This window comes from Varroa jacobsoni, unplaced genomic scaffold (assembly GCF_002532875.2).
Source record: "Varroa jacobsoni isolate VJ856 unplaced genomic scaffold, vjacob_1.0 scaffold_855, whole genome shotgun sequence".
NCBI classification, from domain to species: domain Eukaryota; kingdom Metazoa; phylum Arthropoda; class Arachnida; order Mesostigmata; family Varroidae; genus Varroa; species Varroa jacobsoni.
In genome coordinates this window covers 153,660-175,373 of record NW_019213757.1, presented here as the reverse complement: position 1 = coordinate 175,373, position 21,714 = coordinate 153,660, and the positions used below count along the sequence as shown (strand labels likewise).

At 40.1% G+C, this 21,714-nt stretch overlaps 2 protein-coding genes and 1 long non-coding RNA gene across 3 annotated transcripts; 1 reads left to right on the top strand and 2 right to left on the bottom strand.

Annotated features, from left to right (window-relative positions):
• Positions 1–11,783: 11,783 nt before the first annotated feature.
• Positions 11,784–15,000, bottom strand: ND-15 (NADH dehydrogenase (ubiquinone) 15 kDa subunit). Its single transcript, XM_022840293.2, has 3 exons — positions 14,460–15,000; positions 13,413–13,526; positions 11,784–12,112 (listed from the first exon to the last, which is right to left on the bottom strand). Exons 1-3 carry the CDS (start codon positions 14,609–14,611, stop codon positions 12,052–12,054), a joined length of 327 nt encoding a protein of 108 aa, XP_022696028.1. The 5' UTR covers positions 14,612–15,000; the 3' UTR covers positions 11,784–12,051.
• Positions 15,001–15,137: 137 nt separating this feature from the next.
• Positions 15,138–18,975, top strand: LOC111264404 (phosphate carrier protein, mitochondrial). Its single transcript, XM_022840292.2, has 3 exons — positions 15,138–15,660; positions 16,969–17,168; positions 17,355–18,975. The coding sequence occupies exons 1-3, from the start codon at positions 15,276–15,278 to the stop codon at positions 17,838–17,840; spliced, it is 1,071 nt and encodes a 356-aa protein (XP_022696027.1). The 5' UTR covers positions 15,138–15,275; the 3' UTR covers positions 17,841–18,975.
• LOC111264406 (uncharacterized) lies at positions 18,293–21,495 on the bottom strand. Its single transcript, XR_002682844.2, has 2 exons — positions 21,380–21,495; positions 18,293–21,052 (listed from the first exon to the last, which is right to left on the bottom strand). It is a non-coding gene; the product is annotated as an uncharacterized LOC111264406 (long non-coding RNA).
• Between the last annotated feature and the right edge of the window lie 219 nt (positions 21,496–21,714).

Here is a 21,714-nt window from a genome sequence, read left to right as displayed (position 1 = left end):
CGGAAGAATACTTTCCTTTGTGAAACCTTTTCACGGTTCATGCACACACTAAGGAATTGCCCCATCAACAAATTCACGGATGAAAAACGTCTTCTATCTCACATGTACCGTGAAATCTATGGATGCCGTTTAGGGGCACATCAGACAATTAAAAACAGTTAGCTATTTCATATTGTTATACATTTTAGGTTTGTCTTGTATGTATTATACGATATATATCCTCAGAAGTTCTACGAAACAATTCCACCTCGCGAAGAACATTTCCGAAAGTAGCATTCTGAATAACATTATCTTTTGGTATGATAGCAATTAACCTTCTTGAATCAATTATGATGATTTAAATACTGGACTGAGGGAACGGCAGACAGAAGACGCCATTCCAATGCTAGGAAACGATAAACTACAATAGAAAATGCGCTTAACTACCACATGTTATATGTGCTCTATATACAAACAGATTCGTTTTAGCGAGAATAATAGGTTAAAAAGTAAAGCACGCTTATACGTGAAAGCTTTAGGGTCCTGCTTTGCGAATAGCTTTGTGATAAAGGAATCAGTCTTTTTTTTAATCGCCGTTACCTTTTCTCTTCACGAACGAAACTATCCACGTAAAACGAATATGTTTTTTCAATTAAAAATATTTCCTTTTAATAACAACAAACAGACGTTTACGTGACAGATATTAGAAAAATTCGCTTTGAGCGACGCAAGTTTCTGTTCTTGCCCGAGTTCGTGGGCAGTGCAGGACATATTGCCGGGCATCACGAATTTGTCTTCTTCTTCCTCCATCTCATTATCAGAAGAGTTACGCCGATACAAATGTATGTCTCTATCTGACTGAAATAACGGACTGACACATGTGATGATGAAACTTGAGATACGTCCCTCGAAATAGCTTACTTATCAGCTTTTCTTGCACAATTTCGTTGCACTGTTTAAACCATTCTTCCCGACGTTACCACACGCCATGGCCCGTCCCGTATCGCTCCTTTCGTTGACACTAGCTGAAATCGTGATTAAAACACTAAGCGGCAACTTTTACAACGATGTTCCATCTACCATTTATATCCCGGCCATACAAATACCCATTTTCTCTCTCTCTTTCGAAAGATGTTACATCGGCTGGTAGCTACAACACGACATAATCCTGGTAGCCAAAGGCAGATTCCCGCTGCTTCGCTGTCCCGAACCTCTACTGCAGCGCTGCCTGCAGGTCTGCTTTTACTGTCTGCCCGCGACCTGTCTCGCGATTTCGTTCTCCGTCCTTTTCCCTCTTTCAGTCAGGATCTGTTATGCGAAAGTATTCAGACACTATTCGTATTATATGCCGCAAGTGCCAGAGCGGCGACGGCAGTCCCAACCGGGAGAAAAGTAGTTAGTTTCGGTCGGAAATACTTGACGTGGCCGCGGCTTTTTTGAGCGATGATCCTTTCTATGGGTGCTGAGTTCTTTGCTGACATTACTAGCCATGGGTGTTACCAGTGTGTCGCAGAAGTGTCCATGTAACATCTCTTTAACGGGAGACAAACACGAGTGGGAAATGTGACTAGCTACCTTTGCAGTCGCTGAGACGGCAGGGTTGCAGAAACTAGGCAGAAAGAGGTGGTCTAAGCCATGTAGGGCGATCGAGCGTAGTGTCAATAGAAAAACGTTTTTAGAGGCTTTTGTTTGATGAATCCACTGCTGGATGGCTGGCTGGCTGGCTGACTAAACTGTGGAACTGGCGATTAATGGGTAGCCGACACAGGCTGGAAAAAAGACGACACACTGCGTTGTGTTAACATGTCAAGCAGGGACACAGCGTATAAAGCCTTTCAAATAGGAAACAGTAAAGAAGAAGTGAGCGAAATCGAAGCAACAGACGCGCTGAGTTGGGCCAGCTCATATTCCGTCATCTTATGTCTTTGTTTTCGAAATGGAGACGAGTTTAGAGGTTGAAAAGTGATGAATGGTGTCAAACAGATTCTAACTAGATAAACAATCACCTGCAAAAGCTATAGTTCACTTGCTGCTATAGAGCTGCCGCAACATGTGTGGTGTACACCGTTAACAACAACTCAAAAAGATACATGCAAATTACGATATGCGCCTGTGATGAATGGATATATTTGTACAGTCGATACCAGTAAACCTCTATTTCTTGCTCGGGCCTCGTATGCTACTAAGTGAAATAAGGGTATTACGGCAAACAGAGACATGCGCGCATGTTTTTTGAAAATGTTATGTTTTTTTTTCTTTTTTACATAATGCTATAAGAGCAAGCAAGTATGTCATTTAGAGGGTTATAACATACCTATCCTTATTTGTTCACCATTGCTACCAGTTAACCCAGGACGACTAAAATGTACGAATTATTAGAGCCGATTATGTAACACGTGTTGTGCCATTAGACTGGGACCGCAAACTGTATTTAGCTATAAAGATGCTCACAAACGATCAGTCGATCACATCTATTCTCGACTTCAAGGACGAACAGATTTGTAAGCAGTTGTTTAAGCGATGAGAGGCCTTATTGTGACTGCAAAAACACGAATGTTGACCTCTGAGAATCCACAGAAAGGTTCAATGGATTCAGTAACTAGTTTTGTGCACAAAGTGCGAAGGCCCGTGTACTTAGTCTATACGCAATGTTGCGATCTCTACCGATAACGAACAAGCGAAATTAAGTGGGCCGCGACGCAGAGCCCATATGCACATTGTATAACTATTGAATGAAATGGACCTTTAACGCAATCAAGCCGTGCATGGCTATCAATGGAACCTGTTTATTAAACAGATTTTAGTGTTTGTAAATAAATAAACAAAAACAACAAATAAAAAAATGTTCTACGAAGTTTACTCTTTCGAGGAAGTCATTATCCCCCACCCCCCTATCGTTGACTAATTGATTATCGATTGTTGTCATCGATCATCAATTCGGTCAATGATCGTTTGTTAATGGTTGAATAATATTCAATATGGGAAGTTTGATTTTCAGTCTGCTGTGATAAAATACCCACCAAAAAATATCACAAAAAACATGTATTCTTTCTAATGAAATAGTTTATCAATATTAATGTTCATAATGGAATATCAGAAAGACAACGAGTTTGGCGCTGTGCATCCACTAAAATACAAAGTAAGCTCTTGCTTCCCTAAAAAAAAAAGGTCCATCTTCTGTCGATAGAATGTTCGTTGGGATAAAGGCACCGCGGAGACAGAATCCACAAATAAAGAACCCCAATCAATCTTACCTAATATTTTTACTTACCTAGATATTGGGAGGAAATAGCAGTAAGTATTTCTTGTAATATCCAATAATCTGTAGACGTCTGCAGCCTCAGTAGACGAGATGTGGAAGCGCATCAAAAAAGCTATTGAAATATGTAAAATGTTGTTCCTCATGCTGCTCATATTATTACTTAATATTATGGATGTTTCCGAAAAATCGGAATTAGGATTTCGATTTACTTATCACTTTATATATATATATATATATACAATGGTCCACAAGTTCTGATTTTAAGGCTCTGTGCGGTTCCGCTTTATATAAACTTGAAAGAAAATAAAAACCGAAAGTATTTATAATCTGTACCGTTTCTGTATTTGCGGGCTGTGCTGCAAAATTGACATGGGTCCATTGTTGAAAAACTAACTACCTATTTAAGGATACGTAAGACTTGACTGATGAATAAACCAGAAATCCAAGCTTAGTTGGGACTCCACGGCAGGATTCAACATCAAATATCATTATAAGAGCAACTTGTCGGCCAATGACTCTTAGAACTCCTCCCATGTAGACAGGGCAAAAAGCTCAACGCATCTGTGCAGTTTACAGATTACTTCTTACTATTTGGTCGACTTAATATTAAATTTCACGTGCCTACTTTGTGTACCTAAAAAATCTAACAAACTTATATGGTTTAAAGTCAGGCGTAAATCGTAGATAAAAAGAATCGACTACTTTAAAAACTCACAAACGAACCGTATTGTAGACGAATCACCGTACTGTTGCTAATAAACAGTAGTAAATTGAAGAAAAAAAAAGCCGAGCCCATTGAAACTGCACCCTATTGAAAGATAGTCAGTCGTTAACGAGGCGCGTGCTGTCTACGTTATTTTATCATTTATACTATCCCCTGATGAGCCCCCATAGTCCAATGCGTTTGTTCTAGTGTAAAACTTCAATCGTTGCGATATAAAATGTTGTACGAATATTTTTCACACAAAAAAAGCATACGAAGGATTACTCGATATTTCGATACTAACGATTGTATCAATTAGATGCTTCTTCTTGACTAACACACCTGTATGTTCGTGTATTGAACTTGCCCTAAGCTGGCACCTTGGTGTTTCGCTATTAACATTTCTCTGCTATCAACATATAAGAATGGTCGTTCATTTGACAGGGAGTTTCGACATATTATAATGGTAACACTGGCCGAAGAGCACCATTAATAAAGATCAGAAAACATGGCGACAGGAACGTGGACGCCATGTTTAGCCGACTAACAGTGATCCGTTAACGTTTGAGCTGGGCGACTTGGACCAGCGTGTTGATTGTGTTACGAACCGAGTCGTGACTTAATCTTACCCGTACACATACCACGATACCATTGGATCGAATACTTGCTACAAGTACACGTAAGTAATAAATACAGTAAGTAAATAGTACCGCTGCGTGGTCGAGATGTTCGGCATGAAACGCTTTTAAGACTCAGGCAAATTAGGTGGTATAACTATAAAACTGAAGCAATAGCTTCTGCTAGAAAGGAAATCGCTGCATAGAAATAAACTAAATAATAAATTATGTGAATCTTGCTTTGTAGCCATATTTAGGGGACACTGCTACAAGTACAGATTTAATGCTGGTCGGCGTAGGCAGCGTCCTCGTACTAAAAGAAAGTTGTCCTCTCCTGTCAGGCAGCCTAGAGTACAAGCTTTATGGTAATAAATATACAGAAATTAATTATTTATACATTAACTATGAACTCTGATTGTTTCTTGGTTTCGCAAGAAACCATCATTGGCGATCTCGAACGAACCGAAAAGCATCGATTCATTTGTTCATACACCTTATCTGTGCTGACTCTTTCGTAGCCGATGGAGGACGTTGACTTCAGCACCCGGACGGCCGACTAAATTCCACTCGTACAACAAGGAGCAACGGGAGCCACTAAGGATCGCGTTTCTTTATTCCGTAAGGCCCATTGCGGTAGTCGGAAATGAACTCCAGGCTACAATAGCCACTTGCACGTTAAGGGACAAAGTATGACGTATCGATGCTGTGTAAACCAATGTACGCCCAATGGATTCGAACGTGTGTTCGCTTCAACCCTTGCGCTCGGTAGGGTCGTTTCAAGCAAATTGAGTCGGATACGTAGTTAGTAGCGAAAAGTATCTCAGGCCAAAATAGTGAAACAGCGACGAAAACTGCAACCACAATGACATATGTTTACCATGAATAACGTGCCTATAACATTTTACAACACACAACAAGCTGATTGGTTAGCTAAAACAGATTGGCTCTATGTATCAGAATCGGATGTAGAACAGCCAATACGGGTTTTCTGTTATTACGAGTTACTGAACTAGCCAAATGAACTTCGACTTGTAAAAGTTGGACTTCTACATTTTAGATGACCATGCATGCAAACGCTTCTTTCCATGTATATTTGTGATGTGTATTATTTTTTCTATTCTTATTGCTAAGTTCAATTACTAGTTGAAGCTGAGTAATTTGCCGAACATCATTTCTATAGACCACTGAATTTTATCAGTACCGAGACCCTTACACTTTCTATTCACATTGCTTGCATGGATCTTAACCATGCCAAACGCAGTACATCCATGGAAAAAAGAGGCTATAGCTTTATCGAAAATGACATTGTAATTGCACCTGTCAGCTTGTGTACTCGCGAATACCCACGCTTACCCTAAGGATCTCGAGTGGTGCTGGCGTTCAAGGTCTGTGACCAGTCTAAAAGTCGATGTGCAGTTATGAAAAAAGTAGATATAAGGACAACAACACTCAGAGCGCGATGAACCCAAAAAGTACTAGTGTTTTCTCCAAAAAGAAAAGAGCTTCCACATCGACCGCTTTATTCGCTTATACTATACCAGCGTTTTCATCCATTAATACTTACCCATCATGCCTGCATGTACTGTTACTGCCCACCAGCGGGCCACATGTACAGCTCTGTTTAAGCCACATATGGATGTGGAGAACGAACGCACGGATCTCTAGTTTTCTGTGGTGCTAAGAAAAGATCTTGTATTCCTGTCAGGAAGTTTCTATTGCTACAGGCAGAGAATGGTGGACCGGCTCGTGCCACCGTCCGACATCAAGAAGTCTGTCCACGAGCTAATGCACTCTAGGCAAAACCATACGCCGGACGCTGCACAAAAGGTTGTCACCAACCAATGCACTGAGTCAATCGGGCCGACCAAGGCTACCAATATGTAATAAACAAGGTACTCAATCTAGTCAAGGTAAGAAGAGGAAAGAAACCGCCTTGTATCTGACGTGCTACGTCCGGCTGCTTAGACGCATGCGAGCACGCTGTACGGTGGCAATTTGTCATATTTACAATCGGAGCTTCGGCATCAAGCCTCTTGGAGTTGACAGAATGTCGACCATGGAATGTTTTTGATAGGAGTTCAGTCAATTTCCCTCGTTCTGATTAACGAAAGCTCAGCTGAGCTGAGATCAAGTAAGGCCAGATGAGAATATGTCCTAATCATGGTCCTATTTCTCGCTGTGGAAATCACAAACGTGTAATGCACTCATTCACTCAAAATAGGTGGAAACATATAGATAAAATATTTTTAGATGGTACCTCTGAGCAAACTAGAGAGTGGATGTTTTTGCCATCACTAACGGGTTTCGTATAGATGTCTATTACGGTAACACTAAGTGGCTATTGAATTTACAACTCTAGCTACCGAATCTACGCGGTCATCTTTGTCATCAGTACAGCGGCATGTGTAACTCCCTCATTCGGCTGGTTCAAGCTGTCAAACATGAAAGGAAAAAAAAAGAGTGATATCGAGCCTAAAGGAGTCAAGGCAAATATAGAACCTAAAAACCTGGCTAACTGACCGCATTAGAAGCAAAGTAGTTGCGTTAGGGTACAGATGTGCTAATTTCAGCATATGGCCTGTAGTTTGAGGCTGGATTAAGGAGTATACAGTTCCATTTTAAAATGTAATAAGAAAAAAAATTTTTTGCCAGTGTCACACGCGAAGCCCATAGTAGAAACAGCACGCAGCTCGATATTGTCAGATAATATGCGTTCTCAGTAAATTTGCACTTTCCATCCACACCCACGGAAGAAACAAACTTCTCCAAACCCTCGTCGAACATAAGCGCGTGAAAGCAGCTGTGGATGAATTTTTTACTTAATTTATCACTGATTAATTGTTCAAATAGATATTCCTCTTTTATTGCCATGCATACATCACTAAGAATGGACCAGTAAAAATAATCGAGCGTTCTCGTTACGGTTCCTGACGCCTCCACAGACAATTATACAAGCCGTCTTCAGTAACTTTGGCAGGTTTCGACGTCGGAACAGTGAATAATCATACGTTTACGATCATCATAAACGTGAGTAATTGCAACTATGGCACCGTTTTACTAAAGAAATTCAGTAGAGTGGTGATTAAATATATGTGCTTCTGTGACAAATATATGGTACGCTAACCGCCTTTTTACATCAGCCGAATCGATAACAGCTTATTATTCAGCAATTATGAAAAGCAGCTCATTTTTTAGGACTTTATTTGAGTTAAGGCAGAAAACTTTGTTAGAAAGAGATGTCCCTTAAAATGAGGATATCAACAACAATAATTATAATTGCATATTGATTATAAAGTATTAAATCAGTATATACCTATCAACGTCACTATTTCATTCGTATATGCCCCTTCTTTTGACAAGATTTTATAGCTCTAATTTTTCCAAGGAGAACTGAATTATATATATATATATATATATATATATATATATATATGGGCAAGTTTTTTCAAATGCATCATAAACCCACTGAGAATAGGAAAGCACGATAAATACGCAAAAGATCTTGTTAGCTCTGCATAAGCATACGGACGCCACCCACTTAGTAGTCATTTGTTAGTCGTTTGGCAATGTACAATTTCTGATTTCATGCTTTACTGCAATTGTCGATTGTAGCTATTCTCCAGGTCCATAGCCTTTGTCCATCGGAAACCGTCTGTCACGTCGCGCTGTCGGTTCCTCTAATCACGCTTGCCAGACCGCGCGTCCGGTAAAGACCACCATCAAATATGGGTCCGGCTATACGGCCAATCAAATAACTCAAGACACCAGCTGCTAGTGCAGTATAATGGAAGAATAGATGCTGTATAGCACCGATAATCACCGTGGTTCTAATTGTACACAGTCTTTCGCATCCAATGCAGGGTGCTCGCAACGGTCGAATGTTACGTCATTTCATTTCTTCTTCTCTGTTGATTAACGCAGAGGTCGCGCCGACGCTACTCAGGACAGCAGCGGCTATAACTGCTTTGGTTGACGCGTATCCATCCGCATCTCACTAAAGATATATTATTATCTACATATACTGTACTTGTTAGAGAAAGCCGCCACGAGGCTACACTAGTATATATATATATATTGCTCACGGAGCCAGTGGTCCGTGGTGATACCGAGTAACCCTCATCGTGGCTCAGAAGACCTGCGTAGAAACGCGTGGAGCTTAGCACAGGTTCTGCTATCTATTAGTCTTATAATGCTGTTTTTAGGTCTGAAAGGGTAGCGGTGGTGTTCACGCCCCGTACTCTGTCCGCCGCCTCTTCGGGGGGCCCAGACACTCAAACAAGTAACTAAAACGCTAGGTGCGCAGGAAGAACTAGGGGTGAACGGCCACGAAATAGTCTGCTCAGAAGCAAGCGGCGTGCATTGATTCGGCGCCGGTTTATTAAAGACGACAACCCCCTTTATGGGGAAAACAATACCCATCGAGGACTTTGTTTCTCTCCTGAGGCACTCCATGGCTCTGGTTGTTCTCATGCGGTACCGACGCGTCTCAACTGACTTGTTGACCTTATAACAAGAAGTAACAATCCTTCGACGACTTGTCTACGTCATTTGCGCGCGACCATCGATTAATCGTCTAGCTAGGGAAGCTACTGTCAAGAAGAAGATATGTAGGGTACTGCGGAACACTAACCAAAAGGGCTATCTCGAACTCAAGAACACCCAAAGCCAACGGGAAACCAAGGAAACCTACTTGGTTTAGTTTAGCTTAGACAGCTGCATTTCTACCTGCCTCCGTGTCTTAGGTTCAAATATGCCTAAATGTGGAACTTTGAGAATCGGGTTAATCAAGCATGGCAAGAAGCATTGGTATCTAGATAGTTTACAACGCAGGTTTAAGTCTTCCAACTGAGCACTGGCTCATAGTTCGAAGCCAAAGAACTCATTTTACTCGAACATCCCGTTGTCAAGTTTCTAACTGAGAGCCCGGGTCAGCACGTTCAGCTTATAAGAGCCCGCCAAGACGGCTATTGCTGCAGGAAATACGCATGACGAAATGGAGATGGATAAACCTATCTAACAAATTCAAAACAAACACAGACAGGTGAATAAACTAAAGGCCCTCGGAAACAACAGCACGAAAAGAGTTAGTCTGATAGGAAAAAACAACAGCTATTACCAGTATTGTGAATGCTACTTCCATTTCTGTTTAAGTTGAAAGAAGGGCTACCTAAATCGATCAAATAATGCTAAGGGAGAAGACAGCGTTACCGTAGGCAGACAGGTGGTCCCACATGTCAATGAAGCTATATATATGTCAAGTTCTCTAAAGTTGTTAGCAAGGCACAATAAATAAGCTGGCCTTTGTCACACAGCACGTAGACTTTTTGACTAAGTAAGTGAAATGAAGTAGCACACACACGTTCTGAAGCACATCAATTTTGGGGAATACGGCCCTGTGTTTATTAAAACTGAAAGTAAATATTACGAAGAGCTCTCTTCCGTTTCTTTCCGTTTTTTGGCTCTCTAGGAGCTCTATGGTTTCCCCTATTGCCAAAGTAGCCGTGAGCCTGCTGAAAACCTGCGAGTTTCTTAACAACATGTAATAAAGACGATAGTGACCTAGGCTTGATTACCAATACTCTGTCCATATTAAACTCAACTACATGAAGACTTCTCTACGAAGACAATTGAAGCCAAAAAGGTTCAAGCAAATCTACAATTACATTTCAAAGATAGTTGATTCGACATCATTAGCGGCAGTAACACTGTGCTTCGTCTAATTACTTGATTAATGGAACTAATTATGATTACTAATTAATGAAACATGTTTCAGTCCCATAAACGAGTTGAGCTCCATAGAAATATAGGACTGATGAAACATATTAATACGTTACAAATATTGTTACGACTTTTGCTACTTTCGAATTCGCTCGACCTTAGCTGTCCGACCTTCTGGAGCCAGAAAACATCTGCATGGGACGGCGCAAGCTGCGCCATCCGTGTCGTCTGTTAGTCGCCAGAGAGAGGAAACTCGCGTAACGTTATTTGGAGCGATTTTTTTTGTCGTTTCGAGCGCCTGCTCGAGACAAACCAGAGCAGTCGTAGCTAAAGTGGCCGACTTTGCCACACGCTAACACCACGCTAAATAGCCTTGAATTTTAAACATTTTCAATGTCCTTTTGCTACATCATTACACACATGTATGGCCACTATGTCAACCTATCGATTCGTGACTACGCCCAAATAGCCTGTATCCTGTCGACAGAGTTCTTTATTTCCAAAACCCACCAGTTCTATTCGATTAGTGACTCAGAATATGTGTGATATTATCATACCAGATCTGTCATGCAAACTGGTTGTAAGATTATAACTATTAATTATGCTGTGAATTTCAAGAAGGTACTAAACGTTGAAAATTGACATAAATTTGCCTTATTCTAATATTTGCGTCGTATATATATAAAAGATATTTATATCTTTTATAACGCAGCATAAGCACTTGGCCACTGCGTGTCTCCAAACGTCACAGTCACTTAGCTTACTCGATTTGTCCCAAGACACCTGCTTCCAAGTGATTCTGCTGCCTGCAACCTTTATATTATAGCTGTACTTTACACATTTATAATTACATTATAGCAATACTTACATTAATGATCTTTCGATGACCTTCGCCATAAGGAGCTGACACACCTTTATGATTGTTGATTTTTCTTTTGAACTGACTCTTAATTTCAATAACAGTGCTATAATAGCTATTTTCTTTGGAGGTGATCAATAGTATTTCCTAAACTGACATGAAAACTATTTAGACCATTATAAGTTGCAATGTCCTTTTTGCCGACTTTATACATGTAACTGCAAATTCTATGGAAAGTTTGTGTAAATGAACTGAGATTCTCTTTGACTCATTTTGAAAAAAGAAAAAAAAATGAAGAGAAACAACTTGAAGGATTAACAATAAAAATTAACGTAAACCGTGTTTTCACTATGTGCGTCTATAGGTAGTGTTTCCTCAGATATTCTAATGACTGGAACCAGTCCCTAAAAGTTTAAGAGTAATTAATGCTCTTTGAAAAATTGGTATTATTCGCTAGAAATCCTAGCAAGTGACATCCCGTGAAGTGAATCAGCCAGAAGTAGACTTTGACTTTACGCGGATTCAATACATTAACGAGCTCAAAATGGCTGTAATTTACAAAATACGTAATACATCTGTTAAATAAATGGCCTCAATATATTAAATCAATTAAGAAAGATTTAATGAAAGAAACAAGCAGGACAATGGCTATATTAATACATTCTAAAATCACATTTATTTTCTCCTATTCTTTTTTCATTTATGTAACATTTTACCATGCTGAATAATGACATTCAAATATCATTCTTATGTCTATTAAAACTATTCTTGCCAGGAGACGTTTTTCTTTTTTGTGAATGTTTTTTTATCATATTGAGACAAATAACTCAGACGCTACATCAGATAATGATCCTTACGGAACTGCCGGAATTTTCATCATCTGCCAAAAAACATTTTGGGCTGACACAAATTTTTACCAAGGATCTTTCAAGTGCGTCTGAGAGAAAATATCGGGGAGCGGAGCCTCCATGTATCTGAAAAAAATATATGAACAATATATTCCTCACAGGTCACTGAGTAATTGGTCAAAAAAATCTTGACAGCTACGATACATTTTGGTGCAACATGATCGGCTTGAAGTAAAGGACAAGTAACTCTATTGCGTGTTACTTTTATCAAAATAAACAAGGTATATATGTATAAAAAAAACCTCAAAACCGCGCATCAAGTTTTCAACCCATTCAACTAGTACGACGTAAAATCCAAAATCTATTTTTTTGTTTTAATAATAGACCATACTTTTTAGTTGTTGCTCACGATTTGTTTTCTGGTTTGAAAACATTACCAGTGCTCTATTAGGAATTTAAGGCGTGAAACTTCCACTTGCTCAAAAACGGTCGACCTTTTTTGACGAAGAAATACTTTTAGTTTCTTTCGGTGAGAATCTTTTTCAATGAAATAGTCCTTATTGGGTCAAAATCTTTAGTATTGCTAAACACATATATCACTCTTTTCCAGCGTTCGCTGTAGCCATCTATAATTTAACTACAATAAATTCCTTTTCGAATTCTGCCACACGCTTAGATTATCATTCACCACAGCTGAAACGTGTCTTAGCATTTATTTAGTTCTTTTAGCTATTAGGTTCCATTAGTGATACTAAAATTCAGCGCGCAGGCAAAATTTTAAATGTTTTGTCTATACATGCGTATATAGACTATATATAGACTACAAAACCGTACCATGAAAGGGCCATATCTGAAAGCAAGTAAAATAGGTCAGGAAACTTTCTGTCCAAGCCATTAAATGGTCACAAGTATCACACAAAATTAGTAATGACCTATTATTAAGAATATCAAAGATCTACTTATAGATTTATGTCGCTAAGAGTAAAATCCTTGGAAGATCTAGTAACATCACTAGCACTACATGTTTTTTAAATGACGCTGAGATCTAAGATTCTATAAACTTTGTGGCATATTCAACCCAAATATCTTGTAAGATCGAACCTTCTATTAAACAGTTGCTCAGGTACGTCGTTTTGGTTTCAGTTAGGATGCACGACCATGACGTCAATTACCATAAGTGCCGATACCCCACCGTTATAATAAAAACTTTCTTCTAGTATTTAAGACGAATTAGGTTCGTAGATGTGTATCGACTATCCTGAAAGCGGCTTGAGGTCTTATCGTAACCCTTTGTTCTTTCACAATGCACAGTGGCAACAATATGGCAGAGAAAAAGCTACTTAATACCTGAAAACCCATAGCTCTGAGCAACAGCCTCTCGGCCTAGCACATTGTAGGACCCCTTACGACAGCATCTCTCGTTTACCTGTTTTTAATCTTTCCTTCTCTGAATAATTTTTCCCGCTGATCTTGAATCGCCTTTGTACGTTGCTGTTGTCGGATATGGTGCACACACTCCAGTAAATCCATATGCTCGTACCTGGTCTCAGCGAAACAACGAAACGAAACGAAGATATGTTAGTACTAACAAAAACAATCATTTTTCTGTTGGGTTTTAGAGCGGACCCGTTAGTGCACCATAATAGAGATATCTTAAATAGAAATTCGAATTACTACAGACATTATGGTGATTCATTTTACTTGTGTAACAACATTTACCGCTATACATGGAGTACAACCACTTTCTCGCATATGGTGGTGACAACTTTGTCCTGCTTCCTGCAAAGCTTGATAGATGTAACCGATTTGTACTTCAGTAGCATTCTTTTGATTTTTTGAAATCGAAACGGACAAGGCTGAGTAGCTTGATAGCTTAGGATATTTCTAGTTATTCGATCGCTTACGACGGCTCCAACCGTTTGTGCAAAATCGAATCGAGAAAAATCTAATGAAAAACATTTAACTATTACTAAGTACGAAAAATGGTGGCTTAATAGGATTGTATATTAGAACTGATGTTAAGCAAAAAACTGATGTTTATAACGATTCCTTGTTTGGCTAACGGTTAAAAAGGCCGATAAGCTGTTGCGAGTTGCAACTACATTCCACTGAATTGAGCGCACGTCATGAACGAGATTTTTGCTCGTATTGTACATGTAACTAAAGCACATTTGAATATGTAACACAGAATATCGAAGTCCCACAGTGAAGCTTTTTTAGCTGTGCCAACTATTGAATTTACTCGCAAGGCGCACTTCCTGCAGTGGCTTACGCCGTATGCTGCCGTTTACTTCACAACTTATTTTGTTCGCACATAATTACGTATTAACCCGTCGTTTAAATTTGGCATGAGAATGTGTCGTGAAATATTTCTTGCTCATAAAAATGTTTAACTTTACTCTGATCAATTATGAAAACAATGATGACTATTTTCTTTTCTATTGTAAAATTGTTGCTGAAAAGAAATATGTACCTGCACCGCGACGGAAACTGGGAGCCACCCCAAGCTTCCTGGCACTTTGCGTACTGAACGTAAAAAGGACGGCACTGTTTTATGGTTTCATAGTTCAGAGTCGCACTCGAAAGATCGGTAAACGGAGTTCTAAAAATCGGAGTAACGGACATTTTGTTTCAAGATAATTATAAGCCTCCAAAATTCTTGAAAGGCCAGAACACGAGTTGAAGGATTAGCGGCGATAACACAATGCTGAAAGAAACTCCATGAACTGAAACTAGAGGACAACTTTTGGTGTGACCTCCACTAGAGCGTAATTGTAGCGCGAATGCATGAAGCGCATAACATTGGGCTATATCGTTTTTAACAAGTTATCGCGACCTAGTGGGACTTTTAGCAAAACAATAACATCACCACGTACAGCACCACACTCCGAACCACTGCAAGCTGAAAACAGTTGCACTATGATGAAGAAAGCAGTAAGTTGATACAAGGATAGTAGAACGTTACTTCATAGAAATATGTAAGTTATTAGGATTTAGGCGGATTTCTACATCCTTGACTGACACTGGTCGGTCTTCCTGCGAGCCGAAGATGAACACTGAACGATTCAAATCAGCGCGCCGCTTGTCTCCTTCTACTTCTAAAAGGGTGACTTTGGCAGCCATCTTTCTTCGCCGGCATCCATTCGAGCGTACTAGAGGCCTGTGGGACGGTTGATTGTGGATGTTGAGTGTGCGGTGTCAGTAGAAAATATAGTAATCGTGCCCTTGTGGTGTGCTGGGCTAGTCGACAAGTTACCTACTGCCTGCTCCATAACACTCTTGCAACAAAATGTTTAGACGAAACGAGCAACCGATTCGATTTCGCAGCCCCTTCGTGGCTCCCATGGCGAAATGCGAAGCCATGCCAGCCATCTCGACCCCGCCGGTCGTCCATGCCCCGGTTCGGATGCTATCGGCGGCCGCCACCGCTGATGAGGTCCCGTATGGCTCGGGCAAGTACTACGCACTCTGTGGTCTTGGAGGTGTTCTGTCATGTGGCATCACCCACACTGCCGTCACCCCACTTGATCTCGTGAAGTGCCGCATTCAGACAGATCCGGCGAAGTACAAGAGCATTTTCAATGGCTTCAGGGTCACCCTTCAAGAGGATGGCGCCCGTGGCCTTCTCCGCGGATGGGCTCCTACCTGCATCGGTTACTCCCTCCAGGGTCTCGGTAAGTAACATGTAAGTTATACATTAAACTGATTTCTCGAAATCACGCTATAAAATATAACTTTCGTGTTTGAAGGGTGCTTTCCTAAATTTGGCTTTGCTGCACTGCGCTCGATTACGAACCCTCGTGGTGACCATCGCATAATAAAACGTGCAGACGCTATATATGAAGTGAAATACTTCATGTCTTATATATGATACAATGAACTGTTTTAAACGAATGTGGGTCCTGAGCAAAAAGTAGAATGTCAAGCGAATTGATGACACTGTACAACGGTCTTTTGATGGCAGTCAGATCTCCTGAAGCTTGACATGATTAAAAGGGGGACCGAACGCCTTAGCAAAGCTCAAGCTATAGATAGCAATGACTCCTTTAGAATCTTTACATAAAGATAAAGTGATACATTTAACAATATCTACATAGATATTGTTAAATGTATCACTAGTGATTTACCATTTATTCACGTCGAAGGGTATTCACGTCTGACGAAAGTCGTGTTTCTAACACGTGATCACGTCGCCGACATTCTGCGAAAATTACCGCGAACTCGGGAGAAAACGTTCGGGTTTGATTAGCTGTACTGTAAGATACCCCGGACTCTTGATATAAGCAATGTCCTTACAGACTGGTGGGCATGGAGTTGTATGGTGGCGTTATGGCTTCAATATTAGTGGGCTGACAAAATTTATCGAAAATGTTCTCAAAGTTGTCACGACAAAGGCAGCTGAGTCTCATTCCCACTGCCATAAATTTTCAAGCTCTAGAAGCGCAACCAAATTGTGAAAAAAAAACTGCTTTGTATTTATTTTGCTCGGTTGTAATCAATCAATGAGACGAATCTCAAGACGTACTCGCGCGACACACGTTCCATATATTACCTGCTTTGTAACCTGGGGCGAGAGTTTCCAAAAAACAAACGCATGGAACGACAGGGAGAGGGCAATCAAAGAACAAAAGCTCGACTACTTAATCCCTATCGAAAATGAATTTATTTGATATTGAATCATAGCAGCGTTTTTTTACTGCGGGTCGTTGAATCTGTTTGCCTGTAGTCAATGTCCAGTAATTAAAGCATGCAGATATGATTATTTCAATCCAAATAGTTTGTTAGTCAATGGCTTCAAAAGGCTTGGTAGGTAGCTTTCCTTTGAAATGGGAACCTGGTAAGTGAGACGGTTTTTCCATTTTAATTAGGAATGTTATATCATAGACGATAGGGTTGTACTCTAGCAATGTTCACATGTTTTTTCCCATTTTTCCTACAGCAACAGTATCTAACTTTGTCCTATATTTTTCTATCGATTATAGGTAAATTCGGTTTCTATGAGGTATTCAAGGCCATCTACGCCGATATACTCGGCGAAGAGAAAGCTTTCCTGTGGCGTACCTCATTGTACCTCGCCGCTTCCGCGTCGGCCGAGTTCTTTGCCGACATCGCTCTCTGTCCACTGGAGGCCTGTAAGGTCCGGATCCAAACTCAACCAGGATGCTCGCGCTACCTAAGCAAGGTACATGAATAATAACACATTTCACAGATGCATTTTCGTTTGAAATACTTTCAGGGCACCAAAAAATATAAAGATATAAACATCGTTTTTCTAGCCAACCAACGAGAGGCAACATACCGTAGTTTCTATATAGCCCTATTCAAGCAAATTCGCAGCCATTTAACTACTTCGTTTTGAATTGCACAGGTATTTCCGCAAATCCTCAAAGAAGAGGGTCTCGGTGGGTTCTATAAGGGCCTGACGCCACTCTGGGGTAGGCAGATTCCCTACACTATGATGAAATTCGCTTGCTTTGAGCGTACTGTCGAATTGCTGTACAAACATGTTGTGCCGAAGCCACGTGAGCAATGCTCAAAAGGCGAACAGCTCATTGTGACCTTTGTGGCCGGTTATATCGCCGGCGTGTTCTGTGCTGTCGTATCGCATCCAGCCGATACGATCGTCTCGAAGCTAAATCAGGAGAAGGGCTCAACGGCTGTGGACGTTGCCAAAAAACTTGGCTTTGGTGGACTATGGAAAGGTCTTACTCCGCGTATCATCATGATCGGTACGTTGACAGCGCTGCAGTGGTTCATTTACGACGCGGTTAAGGTCTGGCTCCGTCTACCTCGTCCTCCTCCGCCCACGATGCCCGAGAGCCTCAAGAAGAAGCTCGAAGCTCAACAGAATTAAGCGGGATTCGTCACCTGTGATGCACGAACGACCGGAAGGTTGGTGTATTCTCGCGGCGCACAGACTAAAGTTAGACACATCATAGAAGACGTGTGTGGTGAACGCACATCCGGAAGGTTCGTGCTCCTTTCATTAACAACCAATATGCTTGTAACGATAATGAAGTGAAAAAGTGACCGATCGAAGATCGTGTATGGGGGCGTACCAATATGGAGGTACTTTTTTAGTGTAAACCAAGTTAATTTATTAATTCCAAAGAAAGCTGCGGACGACGAAGCCGGTATAATAATAACAACAAATTGAATGTAAGTAGAAAGACAGCGACGAACGAGTGAATGGTATGGACCCATGAGCAAAATACGTGGGGATGCAGGTGCCGCGAGTAAGATACATCTTGCAATTGCGTGCGCTATTATATGTAATGACAACTAAGCAAGCTTGGTGGCAAACTGCGCTTATCCGGTCCCCGTCTCTAGAACCAAGACGATATCTAAATGTTGTAATGTTGGTGATAAGAAGTTCCAATCAACCGACGTTACTCAACGGCATGTGGTAGCAGGGACCGTCGGATTACATCACCGTTAATACAAAAAAGCGGTAAAAAGAAAAAAAATTATAATCAGAATACAACTGCCAATTTGGTGGCATTGGAATAGTTGAGATTATGACTTAAGTGAAGGGGCATACAAATGATGATGGTCATGATCCTGAACTGCTAGGTATAATTTACAAAGAAGATTGCGGGGCGAATACAGAATGCACTGGTGAGTCGAGTCCCTAAACGGAACGGAATGAAGTCCCTGCAACGAGGTGCAATGTGTATCAACAAGTAATGACAAGAAGACTATTTTTGCAAGCGTGTACGGAGGAAGAACAAGGAAAACAGCAAAACACCAGAACAATACAACCCTCAAAGGCTCGGTCTCATCAGTGTTTTAGGCTGCAGTAGGAAGTCATTGTAAATGGTGAAAGTGAAATATTAGGTTGGAAACTACGTGTTAGTAGCGAAATCGAAATGAGTGAATAAGCAAGCAGAGATATAGACCGGTGGATGATAACTTTAATAATTATCATGAAATACTTATTACTTATGAAATTGTTGGCCACTCCGTAAATAAATACCTTCAGAAAATAACTGTACCGTGGTTTACCTTTATGAGATTCATTATGTATTGAGTAGAGGTGGTAGGGTTTGTTTAGGTTAATTTAATTATTCCTAAACTTATTTTTATTAGTAGGGAGATAATTCGTTTGGTTGCTTGTCATAAGAGTCCAAAGTAAATAGTTAAATATTCCAAAACTCCAACTCGGATTTTCAAAACCTCCATTACCATACATTGATTTCCAAAAAAAAGCAAACTTGATTTCAATAGATTTCAGAGGCCCTAGAGTAATTAGTCATTATTCAACGTCATACTATTCCATTCACCTCTCTGTACCTCTGATTGTGAAATCGGAAATAGCCACATCTTTAAATTCGAAATTGGTCTACGCCATGGCTCTGGTATTATTGCTTAGTGCGAGTATATTGACGTTATGGACCGTCAATCTGTACAAAAAATCCATATAGTTGAATAGTTTTATAACTGTTAAACCATTGGGTTAGTTTGAATAGTTAATTTAATTTTAACTCTCACAGCTTATAATTGCCGGGTTATCCTGTTAAATTTGATCTAGCTGGAAACGAATCTTAGATTATCAGAGTCATTCAGTCCTGCATTAAATTCTACTTCCCACGGTTTCTATGAAAATTCATTTGCATCCTAATGAGACATGCAGACAAAACAGGTAAGTTCAAATATTAGAAATCGTTTCGTTTTTTATGGATTGATCTGAATGATTACTTTTGGCTACGAAATGGTAGTTTTATTTAAGCCTTTTGCAAAAAAAAAGATTATGAGCCTGATCTACATACTAATAAGCTGGTCTATTCTAGCTCTAACCGAAGCTAGAATGTGGAACACTGTGATCCAATACGAGATAAAGGATCTCTTGAACTGATCACAATTTTTACTCTGCATATTTTTTAACTTAAGAGCAGCCTTTCGATATAGCTACAAATCGAAATTTGACATACAGTTCTTTACTGCGTTTCGACATACTGGTGTAGTGCCAAACCCAACGTCTTTTCGTCGAAGATGGTCAGACCATTCTTGGTCGTTGGAACGCTGCGATCTGAAGTGATTTAACATGTTAGCAAGAACGCCATTCATGTTAGCTCAACAGTTAGTCCACTAAGTGCATGGTTCTGAATTCTGAATCCCACGATCTATCGAGGATCACGCCTTTATGATATACAGTTAATCTTTTTTGCCGGCGTGAACATGTCGCTCTGTTTATTGAGCAATGGCTATGTGGCGCTGGGTTGTTTCTCGCTGTTTCTCCCCAGTGTCTTTCTCGCCGAACATCGTATGAATGAGTTATAACTGTTCACTTTCGGTAGGTGTTAAACAGAAGCCTTTCCTCGGTTCGACATAGTGCATATCTGCGTGTAAGTGTAGTCCCGCATACCGTTTTTCGTCTGGCACTTGAGACGGTTGGCTCCCAGCATGAAATGGAGCGTTTATGTGCATATTCGAACCTACACTACCACCTTTCCCTGAATTTAGAGAAGCACTTTACAAAAATGTAATCCCCTATATAAGCCTATGTGAGTAATCCGGTTTTAAAAACCCTAAAATAAAACGGTGAACATGTGTTTGGATCATAAATACATGTCTCTGTTAACAAAACTTCTATTTCGTTTCAAGCACATTTAAAGTACACTGGGTTTTTGATATGAGAAATATATATACATGTATATGTTATTTACACGAATTAGTACTTTTTTTCTAAGGACGGTAAACTCGGACGTAGAATTTTTGTTTAAAATCTCGTCGCGTCGCCAAGCGCAAGCTATACCTTTACCTTTATTTGAGTTACCTAATGTTTCATAATGAGGTTTAATAACTTCCCTGCAATGACATAATCAGCCATGCTCGAGTGGTTTTCTGAATAAAAATGTAAACTTGTACTGTATTTAGCGAAAGTATCTTTTTGTACAAGTCAAAGTAATATACATAGTGCAAATATCATATTCTGATATTTAACAACGCAACGATAAGTCATTTCGAACTTAAGTAGCTAATCATTCCTAAGAATCATGTGCTTTGGAAGAAGGCTCTCAGTTGGGAATTTAGAATTGGTATGTCTTAAACACGCTCAGGGGCAATCTGAAAATATGCATACATACCAAATAATTGTTTAGGTTACTCAACATAATCGGTGATCGTGATTGTTATCGGATATTTGAGTTGGGCAAATTGAAAAAGATACTGTATTGGTTTAACTAAATGTCTCTACGATTACAAGATTACTATACCCCTAATTTTATATATATATACTTACAATGACTATATTTTAGTCTGGCTGTGTTGCTACCTAGGGACGACTATTAACCTCCTAGCACTTCTTTCTATGCCTATTACCGGCAAGTATGGATGTATGCCTATTAGACAAATTCTATCTATGAGCTTTCACTATTTCATCTACGAACTTACACGGCGTTCAGCTGGCTAAATATGTTGATTTAGAGTACTTTTACGCTTGAAATCTTATGTCCGGTATCGCTGCTTCACATTGGTTTTAAATGCCCCCGCAAAATGAATTGTGTCTCTTAAACCCAAAACTATTCAGTGGGTGCCTATGCTAAGCTCGTACAAAACGTTATTACTGAACAAGTACGGCAACAGTCCTCTTATTAACGAGAGACAGAGCCTGTGAGCGAAGCTGTCTGCTCCGGCCCCTGCCGCCGCTAACATCGTGAGCATCGTAGTCTAGCCCGCCAATTCATTCATTCGATTGGCTAACGCTAACAAATAGCGGTGTGATGGTC